General features: G+C 37.2%; 1 protein-coding gene and 1 pseudogene across 1 annotated transcript in view; both read left to right on the forward strand.

Annotated features, from left to right (window-relative positions):
- UBR3 (ubiquitin protein ligase E3 component n-recognin 3 (putative)) overlaps nucleotides 1-18,040 on the forward strand; it is a gene marked incomplete at its 3' end in the record, with an annotated part of 111,876 nt that overhangs the window by 29,499 nt on the left and 64,337 nt on the right. Inside the window, exons 3-5 of the mRNA XM_021712542.1 lie at nucleotides 1,406-1,561; nucleotides 9,216-9,359; nucleotides 10,346-10,395. Coding sequence (XP_021568217.1) covers nucleotides 1,406-1,561; nucleotides 9,216-9,359; nucleotides 10,346-10,395 — 350 coding nt within the window. The remainder of the gene's footprint in view (nucleotides 1-1,405; nucleotides 1,562-9,215; nucleotides 9,360-10,345; nucleotides 10,396-18,040) is intronic.
- LOC110595672 lies at nucleotides 12,904-15,636 on the forward strand (annotated as a pseudogene).

Below are 18,040 nucleotides of genomic sequence, written 5' to 3' on the forward strand. Positions count from 1 at the left end.
GGGGAGGAGAAGAGACACTCTGATTTTGGACATCTAGCCTTCAGAATTGTGAGAAATAAATGTCTACTGTTTAAACCACCCAGGTTTATTAAAGCAGCAAAAACAAACTAAGACAAGGAGACTACTCAGTGGTCAAAGAATTAGCAAGGTGTGGAGGAACCAATCAAGGCAACTTAGAAGGAGCAGTTAGGAGAGCACGCTGTCCCAGAAGCCAAGAAAAGAAAGCACTTCATGAGGAGGAAAGGGTGATCTCTGTGCTGTATGCACTGAGGGGTCATGAGGGAGGGAGGCAGGGAACTGGCCAAGGGGTTCCTGATGATTAAGAGCAACAAGGCTTGCAACAAGTACTTGCAACAAGGCTTAGCCCCTAGGCACACTCAATGCAGTCATCACCACCATGACCAGTACTAACTTAGGCATTTCATTTTTCTTCATATTTATGTTTTAATAAATATTAATATGAAAATATTACAAGCCTTGGGATATCAGAGAGATATTAGCTTTCAAGCAGTTGATTAAAAATCTTTCTACATTTTGAGCAGAAGAGAAAATGTTTGATTCTTCCTTGTGGTGATTATTTTTAGTGTCTCGTTGCATCAGCTCACTGGCCCACTCCACTTCAAATGCAGCAGCTGGAGTTAAAAGTACTGCTTTTAGTTGGGCTTGGTGGCTCAGCCTGTAATCCTGCGCCTTTGGAAGGCTGAGATGAGTGGATTGCCTGAGCCTGCGGGTTCGAGACCCGCCTGGGCAGTGAGACCTCATCTCTACAATTAAATCAAAAAATCAGCCAGGTGTGGTAGCGCATGCCTGTAATTCCGGCTGCTTGGAAGGCTGAGGCGGAAGGATCGCTGGAGCCCAGCAGGTCGAGGCTGCGGTGGCCAGGAGCGGCCACTGCACTCCAGTCTGGGCGACAGAGTGACTCCATCTCAAAAAAAAAAAAACAAAAAAAAAATTTAGAGCAGACATAATTTTGTCCTAATTTAGTTACATTACTCTCACGTATTTGAATTCTATCTTGTATTCTAGGACATGATCTCATCTTTAACTTAAATACTGTTTTATCGTGAAATGATCTTATGATTACATTTATATATGTGGCAGTATAGGGCCCGTAGATCCAATGCTTCTTACACAAATTCAATGCTTGATACCTTAAGAGATCATCTCTTTTCTCCATCTGCTTTTTTCTAAAGGACTGATATCTTGAGCAAGTCTGCCCTAGGCTGCGTGTTGGGCAGATACCAATGTTCTAAATAGAGTTCTTATACTGACTCTTTAAATTATAAAATACTGTCATCTAAGCCACTGTAATTTTAAAAGAATAAAATACTATTATTATTAGTAAAACATCTTAAAGAAAATTACCTTTAGTAATTATTGATGATGATGATTTTTTTTTTAACAGCTGATGTACCATCAGAAAAAGACCTTAACAAAATTCTTCAGCTTTTGGAACCTCAAATTTCCTTTTTAGAAGACCTAACTAAAATGGGAGGAGCAATGAGATCTGTTCTTACTCAGGTTTTGACAAACCAACAAAACTACAAAGATCTGACTTCTGGTGAGTAAAGTATTAGAAGAGAAGAAATTAAATTGTTTATTTTAGTACTTAAGGTAAATTGCAGGTTTTTTTCATGGGATGCTAAAGCTAGAAGAGAACTTATTATTTTGTGAATAATGAAACTTTTCCCCAGAAAAATTAAATGGCTGTGTCCAACGTGTTAGTGCTTTGGCTGCTGCTGTTCCTTTCATTTAAGCTTTAACCTATGGATTATGCTCTTGTGGGAGACAGGCAGGAGGAGGCATGGGTTAGCAGTACCACAGGAGGCTAGTGACCTGGAGTCCCTTCTCAGCCCTTGTGCCCTCCCTGCCAAACTGAAGAATTCCTACCCCAAGGCATGCCAAATCCCTAGCCCTGGTCTGGCCACAGTGTGTGTATCACATGGAAAGCATATCTGGGAAGGGGTCAGTGCTTCCCTTGAAGTACCTGAGATTAAGTAAACAACAGTGTCTGCTTTTGTTGTACCTGTTTTATGTTTTTGTATCTACATATATATTATTTTAAAAAAAGAAAAAAAAAGACCTGTTTTAAAACTTCACAATTTATGTTAGAGTTGGGACTAGAACCCAGGTCTCCTAACTTTTGGTATGACATATTTATAATTATACTCCACCTCCTCTTCTTTAAACAATAACAGCAACCACTTCTGTGTTTTTATTTGTAATATCCTATACTTTTGGTTTGTATAGCTGAGAGTTTTATAATAATATAGAGTTCAAATTATAAGATGGAATTGTTTACTATTTGTGTACCTGGTATATTGTTATACAAAATCGTTTTTACACCTTTAGTTTGCTCAAATTTGTAATATAATAGGTATATCAATTATTTTAAGATCTTGTTATAAATATTTTAAAGTGTTTTTTTGCTGGCTCATGAACAGCATGCTTTGAAAATTAAAGCTCAGCTTATTTCTTTAGTTAAATTTTTGTGTGTATTGTTTATCATATGTTATTTTGAGATAGTCTTGTCTGATATATTTATATCTTCAACAAATACTTATTAATCACCCACTATGTGTTTGTTTCTGGGATAGGCACTAGATAGAACATGGAGTGGGAAAGGTTAGCAGTAAACTATGTAATCCTGTCCCTGTCCTTATACAGTTCATGGTCTAGTGAGTAAAATTCCCCAACCAAAAAATTGTGTAATTATAAACTGTAGTAAATGCTATGAAAACATAGAGGAAGTGTTTATAAAAGGGAGACTTGCTTTCACTGGTGGGAGAGGCAATGAAGTTTCACTGAGCAAACGGTATTTAAAGTAAGACCTAATGACTGAGAGGAAGTTATTAGCTAGAGGGTGAGGGGAGCTGAGTGATAATGGGGTGAGGTTAGATTCCAGGTAGATGTATCTTCTGCTTCTGGACCAGCCCTTATGTCATAAGCAACATAAAACTTAGATTAAAAAGATACTGAATTAGATATTTTCAAGCATTGAACAACAGGCAGCATGTGAATGTAACCCTTCAGAGAAAAGAGAAGTATGAGATGGGCCCCCCAATTGCTCTGATTTTTTTTTCTAGGGGCAACATCCTGTCTGTAGTGCAAAAAACTGGCATTAAAGTAGAGCATGTTGGTGATGCCGAGTTAAGGATGCATGATCACAGTTTAGGCCAGCTGAAGCAGTTAGAAACTGTGAACTCTTTAGGGGAGAACACTGAGGTGTAGTGAGGCAGACTTGTGGGGGACTCTGAAAATATTTGGCTGAGAACTGGCTTGTGCATGTATGGGATGAGACTACCTAAGCCTGCTAGAGAGTGACTGCTGTGGGGTTAAAAGAAGAATAGAGATATTGGAGGTCAAGTAGTGTTGGGGACATTGGAGTTTCACTCCATCCAGCTTGGAGATACCTTGTTAATATTAATACCCCCAGGCATCTATCTGAGACACCAGAAGCCCAAACCTGGGTTAGCCTTAACAAAGCCTATAATTGACAGCATCTGTAAGAGAGGTAGTGTTTGGAGACGATTCCTGTCAATTTCAGAAGGCCATTTGAGCAACTTAAGCTTTTTTTTTTTTTATTTTTAGCACTTTTTTTTTTTTGAGTTGGAGTCTCACTTTGTTGCCTAGGCTGGAGTGCAGTGGCACATTCATGGCCATTGCAGTGCCAACCTGCAGGGCTCAAGTGATCCTTCTGCCTCAGTCTTCCGAGTAGCTGGAAATACAGGCATGCGCTACCACACCCGGCTAATTTTTTTTTTGATTAATTTTAGAGATGAGGTCTTGCCAAGTTGCCCAGGCTGGTCTTGAACCCGTGGGTTTAGGCAATTCTCTTACTCAGCCTCCCAAAGTGCTGGATTTATAGGCATGAGCCACCATGCTGGCCAACTTAAGCTTTTCACAGATCTGCCTCTCACAAATTAAACCAAGCCTTCATGACTTCTGAGTGATCAACCTGTAATTGAACTGTCTTCTAGAATAAAAATTAGTATGCTTTAGAGCAAGATAATGGAATCCAGAATCTTCCTTTTTTTTTTTTTTTTTTTTGGAGTTAGAGTCTCACTTTGTCGCCCAGGCTGGATTGCAGTGGCACACTCCTGGCCACCGCAGCCTCGACCTGCTGGGCTCAGGCGATCCTTTCGCCTCATCTTTCCAGATAGCGGAAATTATAGGCATGTGCTACCATGCCCAGCTAATTTTTTGATTTATTGTAGAGATGAGGTTTCACCACATTGCCCAGGCTGGTCTTGAACCCGCAGGTTCAGGCAATCCTCTTGCCTTGGCCTACCAAAGTGCTGGGAATATAGGCTTGAGCCACCGCGCCCAGCCCAGAATCTTCTATAATATGTCATTAGGATATTTAGTATGTGATAAAAACTAGTGGATGTGAAATTGTATGCTATAATTAACAAAACAAATCACTAAAAGTTGACCTTGAGATGGCCTAGATATTGAATTGAACAGGTGAAGATGTTGAAGCAACTACTATAAATATGTTCAGGAAATTAAAGGAAAATATGGTATTAATGAGTGAAGGGATAAGGAATCTTAGCAGATAAATGTAAACAAAGAGAACTAAAGTGAAATTTTAAAATTGAAAGTTTTAATAAAGTGCAGTAACTGAATTGAAAACTCACTGGATAGTCTTAGCAGCAGATTGGCGAAGGGAGAAGAAAGAGTCAGTGAATTTGAAGACAGATAAACACCTTATCTAATCTAGAGAGCAGAAAGAAAAATGATTGAATAAAACACAACAGAGCGTCAGAGACCTATTAGAATCAGATGATCTAGCATTTATGTAATTGGAGTCCTAAAACATTTGGAGAAATTATGAGTACAGTTTACCATTTTGGAAGGAAAGTATTGATTTATAGATCCAAGATGTGTAATGAACCACAAACAAGATAAATATAAAGAAACTCACCTAATCAGCATGTGGGAATATTTAAGGTTAGGAATGAACTCAGTTTTAAAATAAGGAACTGGGTCTGGGTGTGGTGGTTAATGCCTGTAATCCCAGCAATTTGGGAGGCATAGGCAAGAGGATTGCCTGAGCTCAGGGGTTCAAGACTAATTTGGGCAACTTGACCAGTCTTCATCTCTACAATAAATCAAAAAAATTAGCGAGGCATGGTGGCACATGCCTGTGGTTCCAGCTACTTGGAAGGCTGAGGCAGAAGGATCGCCTGAGCCTAGCAGGTGTAGGCTGTGGTAGCCGTGAGTGTGTCACTGTACTCCAGCCTGGGCGACTGAGTGAGACCCCACTAAAAAAAAACCAGCTAAAATAATAAAATAAAATAAGGAACTGGCCAGGCACCTTGGCACATGCCTATAATCCCAGCATTATGGAAGGCTGAGATGGGAGGATCACTTGAGCTCAGGAGTTCGAGACCAGCCTAGGCAACATAGTGTGACCTTGTCTCTATTTTTATATTTTTAAAATAAGAAAATTATTAAATAGGGAACTAGAAAATGCTAGTGTGATTGAAGTGAAATGATACAGAGGGTAGTAACAAATTAAATTAGATGTAGATCAGGCAGTATTCTGCTCATGATCCATGTAAGATTTTATATCTTATTCTGAATGTAGTGGGAAGTGATAAAATATTTTAAGCATAAGAATGATATGATCAGATGTGTTTTTAAAGATGATTTATTTTGCCAGTAGTTTGGAAGGGGCGAGAAAAGCAGCTCAAATGCAGCTCAAATGCAGTCAAGGATAAAGATGATGGAAGTGTGTATTTGAGTTCCAGTGATGAAGCTGGAGAGGGGTAAAAATCATATGTCTGGTATTTCTTCAACCTAGAAAATGGTTCTTTATTCAGAAACTGTCAACTTATGAGAAGGAGAATAGGCAGATTGTTCTTAATCATTATAAGAATGCATATCTGAGCCAGGCTCGGTGGCTCAGGCTGTAATCCTGTGCTTTGAGAGGCTGAGGTGAGTGAATTGCCTGAACCTGCGGGTTCGAGACCCTCCTGGGCAACTTGGCGAGACCTCATCTCCACAATAAATCAAAAATTAGCCGGGCGTGGTAGTGCACGCCTGTAGTTCCAGCTACTTGGAAGGCTGAGGTGGAAGGATTGCTGGAGCCCAGTAGTCAAGGCTGCAGTGGCTGGGAGCGGCCACTGCACTCCAGTCTGGGCGACAGAGTGAGACTCCAACTAAAAAAATAAAATAAAATAAAAAGCATATCTGGCTCAGCCTGTAATCCCAGCAGTTTAGGAGACCAAGATGAGTGGATTGCCTGAGCCCACAGGTTCAAGACCAGCCCAGGCAACTTGGTGAGACCATATCTCTACAATAAATCAAAAATTAGCTGGACATGGTAATACAAGCCTATAGTTCCAGCTACTTGGAAGGCTGAGGCAGAAGGATCGCTAGAGCCTAGCAGGTTGATGCCGGGGTGGCTGTGAGTGTGCCACTGCACTCCAGCCTGGGTGACAGAGTGAGATTCCAACTAAAAAAGAAAAAAGCTTATATTACAAGTGATCTGTAGTAATTGTCCTGTTTTTACAATTATTTTTAATTCTTATTTCTTGAAATTAAACAGTATTCATATTTCTTAGCTAACTTTTACTGATGGAAATCAAGTTACGTTTTTATTCAAAATTTGTTGCAATTTAGCTTCACTTCCATTTTAATTACTTACTCTGGCTAGGCATGTTATCTTTCTAAGCTTCAGTTTCTTCACTTATAAAAATGGTGATTATGCATTCATTTTTCTCAGAGTTGTTGCAAAGGGCTGACAGCATATTTTTGGTAATTACAAAATATGAAAATTTCATCATCTGAGATGAATGCATGGCTTTTATTATTCAGGAGATGGTAATTTTTTATATAGGACTCTGAAGGCATTTTATTCTTTATAAAGTGGTTGTTTTTAATATTGATCTTGAATTGAAGGAGAGGTGTATTCCTATTTGTTTAATCTGTGTTGGAGTTTTATTTTTATTTTTTCTTTTAAGACCAGCCTAGACAGAGACTGGAAATTTAAAAAAAACCAAGGCTGGGCTTGGTGGCTCAGCCTACAATCCCAGCACTTTGGGAGGCCGAGGTGAGTGGATTGCCTGTGCTTGTGGGTTCGAGACCAGCCGGGGCAACTTGGTGAGATCTGTCTCTAAAATAAATAAAAAGTTAGTTGGGCATGTAGCGCACACCTGTAGTTCTGGCTATTTGGAAGATTGAGGCAGAAGAATCGCCTGAGCCCAGCAGGTTGATGCTGAGGTGGCCATGAGGTGCCACTGCACTCCAGCCTGGGTGACAGTGAAGACTCCAACTCAAAAAGCAAAAAAACCCCAAAGCTTGTATTGTAATTATTGAGGCTTACAGTGAAAGAAATAAATATCAAACTCATTTGTATATTTATTTAATTAGAGTGATTAAGAGTTTAATTTTAAATATGTAATCTACCTAAGAGGTGGCAAATGCCGTGGTAATTTGCCTTTCACATAGAGAATACATTTTTCTTCCAAAGATTGCTCAATTATCAATCTGTTTCTTTTTCCCCCTGTGTTAGAGTCTTACTCTTTTGCCCAGGCTGGAGTACAGTGGGACACTATCACAGCTCTCTGTAGCCTCCATCTCCTGGGCTCAGGTGATCTCTCCGCCTCAGCCTCTCAACTTGCTGGGACCACAGGCACATACCATCACACCTTGCTAATTTTTTTGATTTTTTTGTAGATACAAGGTCTCACTATGTTGCCCAGGCTGGCCTCAAGCCCCTGGGCTTAAGTGATCCTCTTGCCTCATCCTCCCAAAGTGCTGGGATTACATAGAGTGCTAGGATTACAGTGGTGTAAGCCACTGTGTCCAGCCTTTTTTTTTTTTTAACCATTATTTTATCTTCCATAGTATATTAAAAACAAAACAAAAAGTTGGCAATAATTAGTAAACTGAAGTGCTAAAATGAATGTTCTAATATTGTTTAATTATAGAACCTAAACTTTTCAATATTTGAGAATAAATTAGTTTTAACTGGTACTTCCATAGAAATTATACTTTTAATTCCCTAAGTGATAATAAAAATCTTAGAATTAAAAGGAATAAAATAAAAAAATAAAATAAAAAGCAGGAATTAAAAGGAATGTCCTCTGTAATATTTGTAAATACCTATCTGCGGGAGCCCGCAAAGTCGGCCTTGGGCATGTGGCTCAAGCTTGTCCCTCCATTGGTACTGACTGTGCATTTTCATTGTCAGAGTCTCCCTGTAGGAGCTAGATATTGAAGGCAGGATCTAGAAGCTTCTACCTTGCAATTGTTGGCCACCATGACAAATTAGTTTTTGAAATGGGGTTTTTACCAACTGGGAAAGAGGAATCCAAAGATGATCATTCTCATCAGAACCAGTTCATAGTCTATGTTGCCCTTGACCTCATGGATGAGAATATGTGGCTGTCGCACAACATGTGCTTGAAAACTGGACAGTTTTGACAAGTGGTTTGTGTCAGCATTTGTCATACAGGGCTTGTAAGGTATGCTCATGACTTAAGGCAAGAAAATGGAATGAAGAACTTATTTACCGATGCCTATGGTTTATATATAAAGTTTTCAATGAATTCATTTTATGAACTCAGTTCTTCTGTTTGATCAAGCACATTTGACAGAAAAGTTTGGTTTCCTGTGACATATGCAGGAATGTGTACATTGTAAGTAACTTGATTAAATAGCCTGGTATACCAAAAAAAAAAAAAAAAGATAACGATAAAAATCCATTTAGGCATCTCCTTTAGGAAGCCTTTCCTAAGTACTCTGCTTTGGATAACTGAATGCCTAGTATTAGGAGGGCACACATTTTCAAACCAAATGATGAATTTTGCTATGTAATTTCATCTACTGTACTATATTATCTATCTGCTTTCCTTTACCACAAATTTTCAGGTTTCTTGAAAGCTAGGATTATGCCTTATCAATCTTTGTACCCTTTGTGCCTTGCATATATTCCCTTGCATATTTTAGATACTCAACTACTTAGTAGATTTCACTATTTGTTATAAACATGCTGTGTATTCTGGGATTGTTAATGCCAAACATAAGCACAAAAATGTTATCTGCAGGTATTTTATGTTAGTTAGTGTAGAGTTCCTCCTTAATTAGAATATACACACACATATATATGTATATACATACACACACATATATAAATGAGATGATTGTACTTAGATTTTGAATGGAATATTTTTTTCTGATTTTAAATTTGTTTTAAATATTAGGTGTTGGAGAAAATGCTTGCGCAAAGAAAAGTCATGAGAAGTACCTTATAGCTTTGAAGAGCTCTGGACTTACATATCCTGAGGATAAGCTTGTATATGGTATGCAGGAGCCATCTGCTGGTACTAGCACTCTGGCAGTTCAAGGTTTGTCTAAGTGTTTAATTTGAGCAATAGTAACTTTCCTGTATTAAACAAAAAAACTTCTTCAACTTTTCTCAATATCGAAGAAATTTATTTTGAACTAGAACAGTGTCATTCTGTGTAAGAAAAGTAGTAAAAGTAGTAAAAATTTAGAGACAAGAAAGAGTAGATTGGCAAAACAAAAAGTGTATTTTCCTTAAGTGGAATTTGATTAATTTGTTAATGTTCTGGTTATAACTAATGACAAGTGTTGCAGGTGCTACTCAAGAGTAGCCAAAACTTTACTAGTTCAATATTTTAGTATACTGTGGTTTAAAACTAAACTAAACTAAAAAGAAATAGATCTGAACTTTGGCCCCCTCTCCTTCTATCTTGGGGAGGTGAATCAATCTCTCTCTCTTTTTCTCTCTCCCATTTACTTTCTAAATAAATGATATTTTCCAATCTAAAAATAAAAATAAAATAGATCCAGCCGGGCTCAGTGGCTTAGCCTGTAATCCCAGTGCTTTGGGAGGCTGAGGTGAGTGGATTGCCTGAGCCCGAGGGTTCGAGACCCGCCTGGCCAACTTGGTGAGACCTCATCTCTACAATAAATTAAAAAAATTAGCTGGGCATGGTAGCGCGCTTGTAGTTCCAGCTACTTGGAAGGCTGAGGTGGAAGGATTGCTAGAACCCAGCAGGTCGAGTGTGGGTGACAGAGTGAGACTCTAACTCAAAACAAACAAACAAACAAAAAACAGATCCTTCTGAAACACCATTTGTAATTACTATATTAAATCTAGGTTTTCTCTAGAGATTTCCTAGTGAAATATCAGCCTATTAGGTTCAAACTTATTCAAGATAAGTGTTGAACTTTTCCAAGATAACTGTTAGAATGAGGTGGGCAAGCATAACAAAACTTAGCTTTTTATTTTTATGTTTCAAAATAATTTTAAAGTAAAACAGTATATAGCAATTGTGAAAGACAACTTTTTTTCTCCTCTCAAAAGGTTTTGCAGGTGCAACAGGAACATTGGGACAAGTAGATTCTTCAGATGAGGTAAGGTTTAAACTTAAAAACTGTTTTTAAAAATTGAATTTTAAAAGTTTTCAAATTGTATAGATTTGTATGTACTATCTAGTTTAAGTTTCTCATTCTATAGTCACGACACTGAAGCCCAGGAGTGGCTTCTGGGAAGCGTAGATCACACAATTACTTAGTGACAGAACGAGGGCTATAACTAGATTTTTACTTCTTGTTTATAATTCATTTCTTTTTTTCACAGTTAAAAGTAGGAGATAGAAAGAGATAGAGATTTCTTTTCAGAAGATATCCTCAGATTTATCTAAGTAGTTGTCATATGTACAATGAAATTGTTTTAAAAATATGTAGCTAAGTCTGCAATAGTTTATTAAAAGAATATGAAATTAACTATTTTTCTAATCTTATAATGAATACACCTTACATGTCAAGAATAATTTTAAAAAGGTAATATACTGGAAAAGAGACCATCAGTTTGGAATTTCAAAGCGTTTATTATTAATAAACACTTCTAATAAATTTTCTATTACAGTTCTATATTTTATTAGTATATAATTTATAAGAAAATTGGTTTGTTGCTTATATTTATTTATAATCTTGATGTTTATAAAATTTAAAATTTGTATTTCTAATAGTACATTTAATTATTAAAATCTAAAAAGAAATTGTATGTAGACATACACATCTTTTTTCCTTTGAAAATCCATTTTGATAATATAATATGAACTAAGCCAAATATACTCCTTTTAAAAGGATGACTTCTGTTATGGAAGCCATATAATTGATTTAATGCCATAAAATTTAAATTTTAAATTTCCCCTCTAAAATTTCTCCTACAAAGTGTAATATTGGACAATTTTGGACAATTTTAAAGGATTTTTGGCCAGGTGTTGTGGCTCACACCTGTAATCCCAGCACTTTGGGAGGCTAAAGTGGGAGGATCACTTGAGGCCAGGAATTTGAGACTAACCTGGGTAATATATTGAGACCCTGTCTCTACAAAAATATATTGAAAAAAATAATGCAAATTAAAAAAAATTTTTTAAATCAGATTGAAGAAGGAGTTTAGTATGCTGCTTGGTAGTTTGATTCTGAGACCATGTGGGTTTGATTTCTGGCTTCTTTACCAGTTAATAATGTGACCTTGGGCCAGTGTCTTATTTTCATGCCTAAATTTCCTCATGCCTAAATTTCCTCATCTGTAAAATGGAGATAATAATAGTATTTTTTTCCCCATGGTAATCTTAAGATTGAATGAGCTAACACATAAGCACGTAGAGCCCTGGTACTTGATATATTATAAACTCTGTGTGTTTGTTAAAGATAAAATCATGAAAAAATTTTGTGTAAATGGTTAGCTTAAAAATTTTGCTTTCTTTAGAAAAAAATAAGATACTTCTAAAAACAGTATTGTTATAATGACAGAAAAAACTTGCTGGTATTTGAAATAAAGAACTGAGTATCACATATTCTCACTCATAAACGAACCTTGGACAAATATTGTAATACTATAAGAAAGGGATTGGCAGTAGTGGGAGACTGCCGGGGAGGGTGTGGGTGGGTGAGATTGGCAGTAGTGGGAAACTGCCAGGGAAGGGGGAGGGCACACCTCATCAATAAGGATACCTGCATAATGAACATTTGTATACCTAACCCTGAATTGTACTCAACATGTTTAAAATAAAAAATTAAAAAACAAAACAAAAAAAGACTTGCTGACATTTAAAGTAGACTTCCAAAAACATACTAAATATTATTTATTGTTATTATTAATATTTTTGATTTGTAGTCTCACTATTTGCCCAGGCAAGAGTACAGTAGCATCATGGCTCACTGCAGCCTTGACCTCCTGGACTCAAGCAGTCTTCCTGCCTTAGCCTCCCAGGTAGCTGGAACTACAGGTGCATCACCTTGCCTTGCTAATTTTTTTTTTTTTTTGATTTGGAGTTTTACTCTGTCACTCAGGCTGGATTTCAGTGGCACACTCAAGGCCACTGCAGCCTCTACTTGCTGGGCTCAGGCGATCCTTCCACCTCAGCCTTCCAAGTAGCTGGAACTACAGGCACGTGCTACCTCACCTGGCTAATTTTTTGATTTCCCGTAGAGATGAGATCTTGCCAAGTTGCCCAGGCTAGTCTCTAACCCCTGGGCTCAGGCAGTCCTCTTGCCTCGGCCTCCCCAAAAGTTGGAATTACAGGCTTGAGCCACCATGCCTGGCCCTACCTTGCTAATTTTTAATATTTGTGGAGATGAGGTCTTGCTCTGTTGCTCAGGCTGGTCTCAAATTCCTGGACTCAAATAATCCTCCCACCTCAGCCTCCCAAAGTGTGGGAATTATAGATGTAAGCCACCATGCCCTATTTATTTTTTTAACTAAAACCATAATTCCATTTTGAAGATGGGGAGGGGGAATGGTGAGAATAAGAATGTGAATTCTTCATATGCCAAAGAAGGAAGTAATTGATAGTAGACATGTGGTTTTAGACTGCTTATTCTGATTTAAGGACATTTTTGTGGGGAGGTATAATGGCCTATCAAAAGGTGAGCTCTGGGAAGATTAGGAGTTGATTATCAATGGTTGAATGCATACTTCCTTAGTTAAAGCCAGCCAGATAGAATAGGAGTCTTATATTTATTGTCAATAGAAACATTAGAAAACTATTGCATAATGAAGTGACTTAATGATTATACAGAGTACTTTATTAAAATAATTTAAACATCTTGACTTGATTTAGAACAACAAAAATCTCTGGTTTTATGTTGTTTTTGTATGGCAGACTAGAACCTTCAGATTATTTTAGTATGCCTAGCATTATGCATCCACAAGACTTGCTAACAATTCTACTTTATTTTCATGAATTGAATTTGATTTCTGGATATATAAAAAGCTAATCTTCAACATAGACACTTTTTCCTCTGTCTAGGAAAGAAGAATAGTCATTTTTATCTTGGCCTAAATTCTCCAGATTGGTTTTTGAATTTCCAATAGAGATGCTGATTATGTATAACTGCATTGCAACATTGTATTTTATGGTTAGGTACTAGAAGGATATTCTTGTGTGTGTATGTGTGTGTGGTGTGTGTTAGGGGCCTTTTGAATCTCCTTTAGAATTAACTTTTAGGATGATCAGAGGATATGAAATGTGGCCCTTTGTTCATTATCGTTACGTCTAATCTGTACTTTTAAGGTCCTGTCTTCTTTCTTGCATACATTCCTTTTAGTTTCTGTGTTTCAGCAAGTATTGTGTACGTTTTGTATAATAATTTGTTCCTTATTATGGCTTTATCTCAGTTCGAATATCATGGTAAATACTTTTTGATTGAATCAGCTTTAAAATACTTTATTTCTGTGCCTGTTCTCATAATATACTGTTTTTGTGATAGTAGCTGAGAATCACTTTTATTTTATAGAATGTGATGTATGTTTAACTTATATATTTAAAAATAGTTTAGATTCTTTGACCTTTAAATCATTATTTATACTTAAACTTTTAGTCTATTTAAAATACCTTTTATAGTTTATATATCTTTTTATGGTTTACATTTTCTAAGGGATAAAAATAAGGTCATTTAGGCATTTGAAAACTTAAGAATTTGAAGTAGAGTTGTTTAACTAGAAGTGGATTGAAGGGATATCTACTTTAGTTTTTCTTTAAGAGAAACATTAGAAACATAATTTTGTTTACTTTTACTATGCTGTTAATCTTTTAGGTATTCCCAAGGTGGCGTGATATGTATACTGGAAAGAATTTGGACGTTAGTGCCAGGCATCAGACCTAAGTTTGAATCTTGGCTCATATAATATCCCTGTGCTTTTTGCCAGGTTATTTAACTTCTGAACATCGATTTCCTCACAAAAGAGTGATAATTCTAATGTTAGAATTAAATGAGGTAACATATAAAGCCCCTAGTATGGATCAGGCATACATTTGGCTCCTGATGTTTTTTAACTTAGTAGTTTATGAGTAGGATGGATTCAAGTATTTGAAATCTAAGCTGTTGTGGGTCATACTATAGAAATATCTGCTGATCTTAGACAAGGAAATATTACTAATGCACAGTTTAAAGGCAGTGAAGTTTATCTTTGAAAATATAGTTTAAAGGTTGCCTAAGAAATGCATGAATACATTGCAGTTGTTTGCTGTACAATTTAGATAAAATTCTTCTCTCTATGCTTCCTAATACTATCACTTCCTCTGGATATCTATAGTTAATAGTTTGGATATCCTTGACAGACCTGTTCCTATGTAGTTAAATAATTATGTGCTTATAGAAATATATAGTATGTGTGTGCATGCCTAAATGTGTGAGAGTAAATTAAAAATGTTATTCTGTGACCTGCTTTTATTTACTCTATAATATATTGTGCAGGCCCATCTTTGTCTGTATTCTGTTCTTTCCATCTCCTGCCTAGTATTCTGAAGTAAGAATAAATTACAGTTTATCTGGTCATTTTCTTACTTTCCATTTTTTAAAATTGTAAGATACACTGCTTCCATTTCTTTTTGTGCACATATGCAAATAGCTTTCTAAGCTGTGGAATTGCTAGGTTGTAGCATATATGTACCTTACTTTTTTTTTTTAATTTTTGAGTGGAGGTCTTACTCTGTCACCTAGACTGTGGTACAGTGGCATGGTCATAGCTCACTGTAGCCTGGAGATCCTTCTGTATCATTCTCCCGAGTAGTTGGCACTACAAGTGTATGCCACCAAGTCTAGCTAATTTTTGTTTGTTTGTTTGTTTTGTTTGCTATGTTGCCTATTCTGGTCTCGAACTCCTGAGCTCAAGTGATCTGATCCTCTAGCCTCAGCCTTCCAAAGTGCTGGGGTTACAGGTGTGAGCCACAGTGTCTCACCCTTAAATTTTAATAGATATTTCTTTCTGATTATAAAAGGCACAAATATTTATAGTAAAAAGTATGGAAAAATATAAAGATAAGAAGTATTGGCAGGAGTGGTTGGCTGGGGCTGCCAATCGAGTCTGATCAAGATGACAACCTCGCAAAGCACCAAGACTTCATGGCGGAGCCTATGGTGGAAAAGCCAGTGGGGAGCCTGGGGAGAATTGGTAAAATCCTGGGCAAGAAGCTGGAGGAGAGGGGCTTTGATAAGGCCTGTGTGGTCCTTGGCCAGTTTCTGGTGCTGAAGAAAGGTGAAGAACTCTTCTGGGAATGGCTGAAGGACACATGTGGCGCCAATACCAAGCAGTCCTGGGATTACTTTGCATGTCTTTGGGGGTCGTGCAACACCTTCTTGTGATGCTCTCTGAGAAGTTCTCAATCTCCAGTCCCAACATTGAGTTTCCAGAGTTTGCAGTTGAGTAGGGACTCCTCTTCCGTCCTTTACAAAGGAAAATATCGCTGTTGCTGTTGTTGTACTCACCTCTGACGCACTGCAGGGTCTTTGGGGAGTTTTTTCCCCTAACCATTTCATCTTTTTAGGATTCTCACTCTTGCATGCATCTCCTCCCTTCCTTCTTCCCCTGCCAGTTTCCTGGTGAAAATTATGAGCTTTTCTGAGTGGATTCTTGGGCCCCGTCCCTCACTCCCATGCTCATCTGCTGTCTGTTGGATGTCATTTGCCTCCTTTTTTGGCAAGAATAGTCACTGTCTTTGTAAAGTTTTTCTAACTCGATAAAGTCTTCAGTATATTTATATTTTGAGTATATATATATAAAAATCTAAGACCATTACCTAAGGGCAATTATAGAAGGGTTTTAGTGATACAGTCAGGAAAATTTCTATTGTAGGGTTGCGATCATAATTTTTATGTAGACTGTATACTCATTTATGTAGTTTCTTCAGCCTGGAGGTCTCAGGTTGGACATGTTACACAGTCCCAGAGTGAGCAGCCCAAAAGCAGAAGCCATAGATTATTTTCTGCACTAGTCTTGGAAGTTGCATAGTATCACTTCTCTGCTTCCTTTTAGTTAGAAGCATGTTGCCAAGATATACACAGACTCAAGGGGTGAAATATAGATTCCACCTCTTGATGGGAGAAATGTCAGATAATTTGTAAACATGTTTTAAAATGTCTGTAACCTGGCCAGACGTGATGACTCATGTTTGTAATCCCAGCACTTTGGGGATGCTGAGGCAGGATGATCTCTTAAAACTGGTAGTTCAAGACCAGCCTGGGTAACATAGTGAGACCCTATCTCTATTTAAATAAAAACACAACAAAAAAACCTTTCCACAGCCAGGATGTGACATTAATCATTCTTTTCCCTGGGTTCTCTTGATAACTAATAGTGAGTAGTGATTATAGCTAGTGATTATAACAAATAACATATCAACAATTTATTACACATTTTTTTGGGTCTATTTCAGTGGCACCATCTTTTGGGAAAAACTATAGGGATAATGAAATGCCACTGTAGCTAGTGATGGCTATTGTAGTGTTCTAATGAAAATAAAAGTTTTCTGTAAGTATAGTAGTTATTATTGTACATCAGGAGAATAAAAGCTTATATTTAGATTGTAAGATATTTTAGAGAGTTGATTTTTACCTTTGTAAAACAAAAGAGAATATATTAAAATTTTACTAATGTTCATTACGGCTTAAGAAACAAGATATACTTTTGAATTTAATTAATAAAGTTATAAAATGACTGTGACTCTTTTGCTAGTCTTTTCTTGGTGACATGTATCCTGTTTTATTCTGGCTTGTTTCTCCCTAATGGGAAACATTTGTTTATCAGGAGCTATAGCCTATATGGGAAAGAAGTTCTTTTGGGAAGCTAAACATCATAAGAAGCAAGTTAGTTGAGTTTGTGTGATTTCTTTAGAGAAGAATATAAGAATTACCAGTGACCCATCTATTTATTTATTTATTGAGCCAATGTTGCCTATGTTGCCTAGTTTGGAGTGCGGTGGCATGATCACAACTCACTGTAGCCTTGACCTCCTGGGCTCAGATGAGCCCTCTGCCTGAGCATCCCAAGTAGATGGGATTACAGGTGTGTGCTACCATGCCTGGCTAATTTTTTGGTTATTTTAATTTTGTTTTTTTACTAATTACCCAAGAATTAATATCATTATTATTTTTAATTTGTTTGTACTTTTGTTCTTTTAAAGCATTTTTTACATGTATTACTTCAAATGATTAAGATGCAAGAATTTATATAAAGAATAGATTAAGGAGAAAATAGAGGAAGGAAAAGATAGATGGAAAGAGTACGATAGAAGAGTACTCAGATACAGATATTCTTTTTATTCTTTTTTTTCTTTTTTGAGTTGGAGTCTCACTCTGTCACCCAGACTGGAGTGCAGTGGCCGCTCCCGGCCACCACAGCCTCGACCTGCTGGGCTCCGGTGATCCTTCTGCCTTAGCCTTCCAAGTAGCTGGAACTACAGGCACGCGCTACCACGCCTGGCTAATTTTTTGATTTATTGTAGAGATGAGGTCTCCCATGTTGCCCAGGTGGGTCTCGAACCCGCGGGCTCATGCAATCCACTCACAGATATTCTTGAACAAATAACTTTTATGCCATTTAAAAATTTCATTAAGGCCTTTAAAGCCATATTGCATTTTATTTTCCACTGTAGGCACACATGGCATATTTAATTTAGTGCTGACATTTAGTGGAGAGCTGGGTATGGCTTAAGGATTAGAAGTTTTACACTTTTACCTTATAGGCCAAAAGGAATTATTAAGCGAGTCC

Source organism: Carlito syrichta, unplaced genomic scaffold (genome assembly GCF_000164805.1).
Source record: "Carlito syrichta isolate Samal-C Ts95f unplaced genomic scaffold, Tarsius_syrichta-2.0.1 Scaffold303340, whole genome shotgun sequence".
Taxonomy (NCBI): domain Eukaryota; kingdom Metazoa; phylum Chordata; class Mammalia; order Primates; family Tarsiidae; genus Carlito; species Carlito syrichta.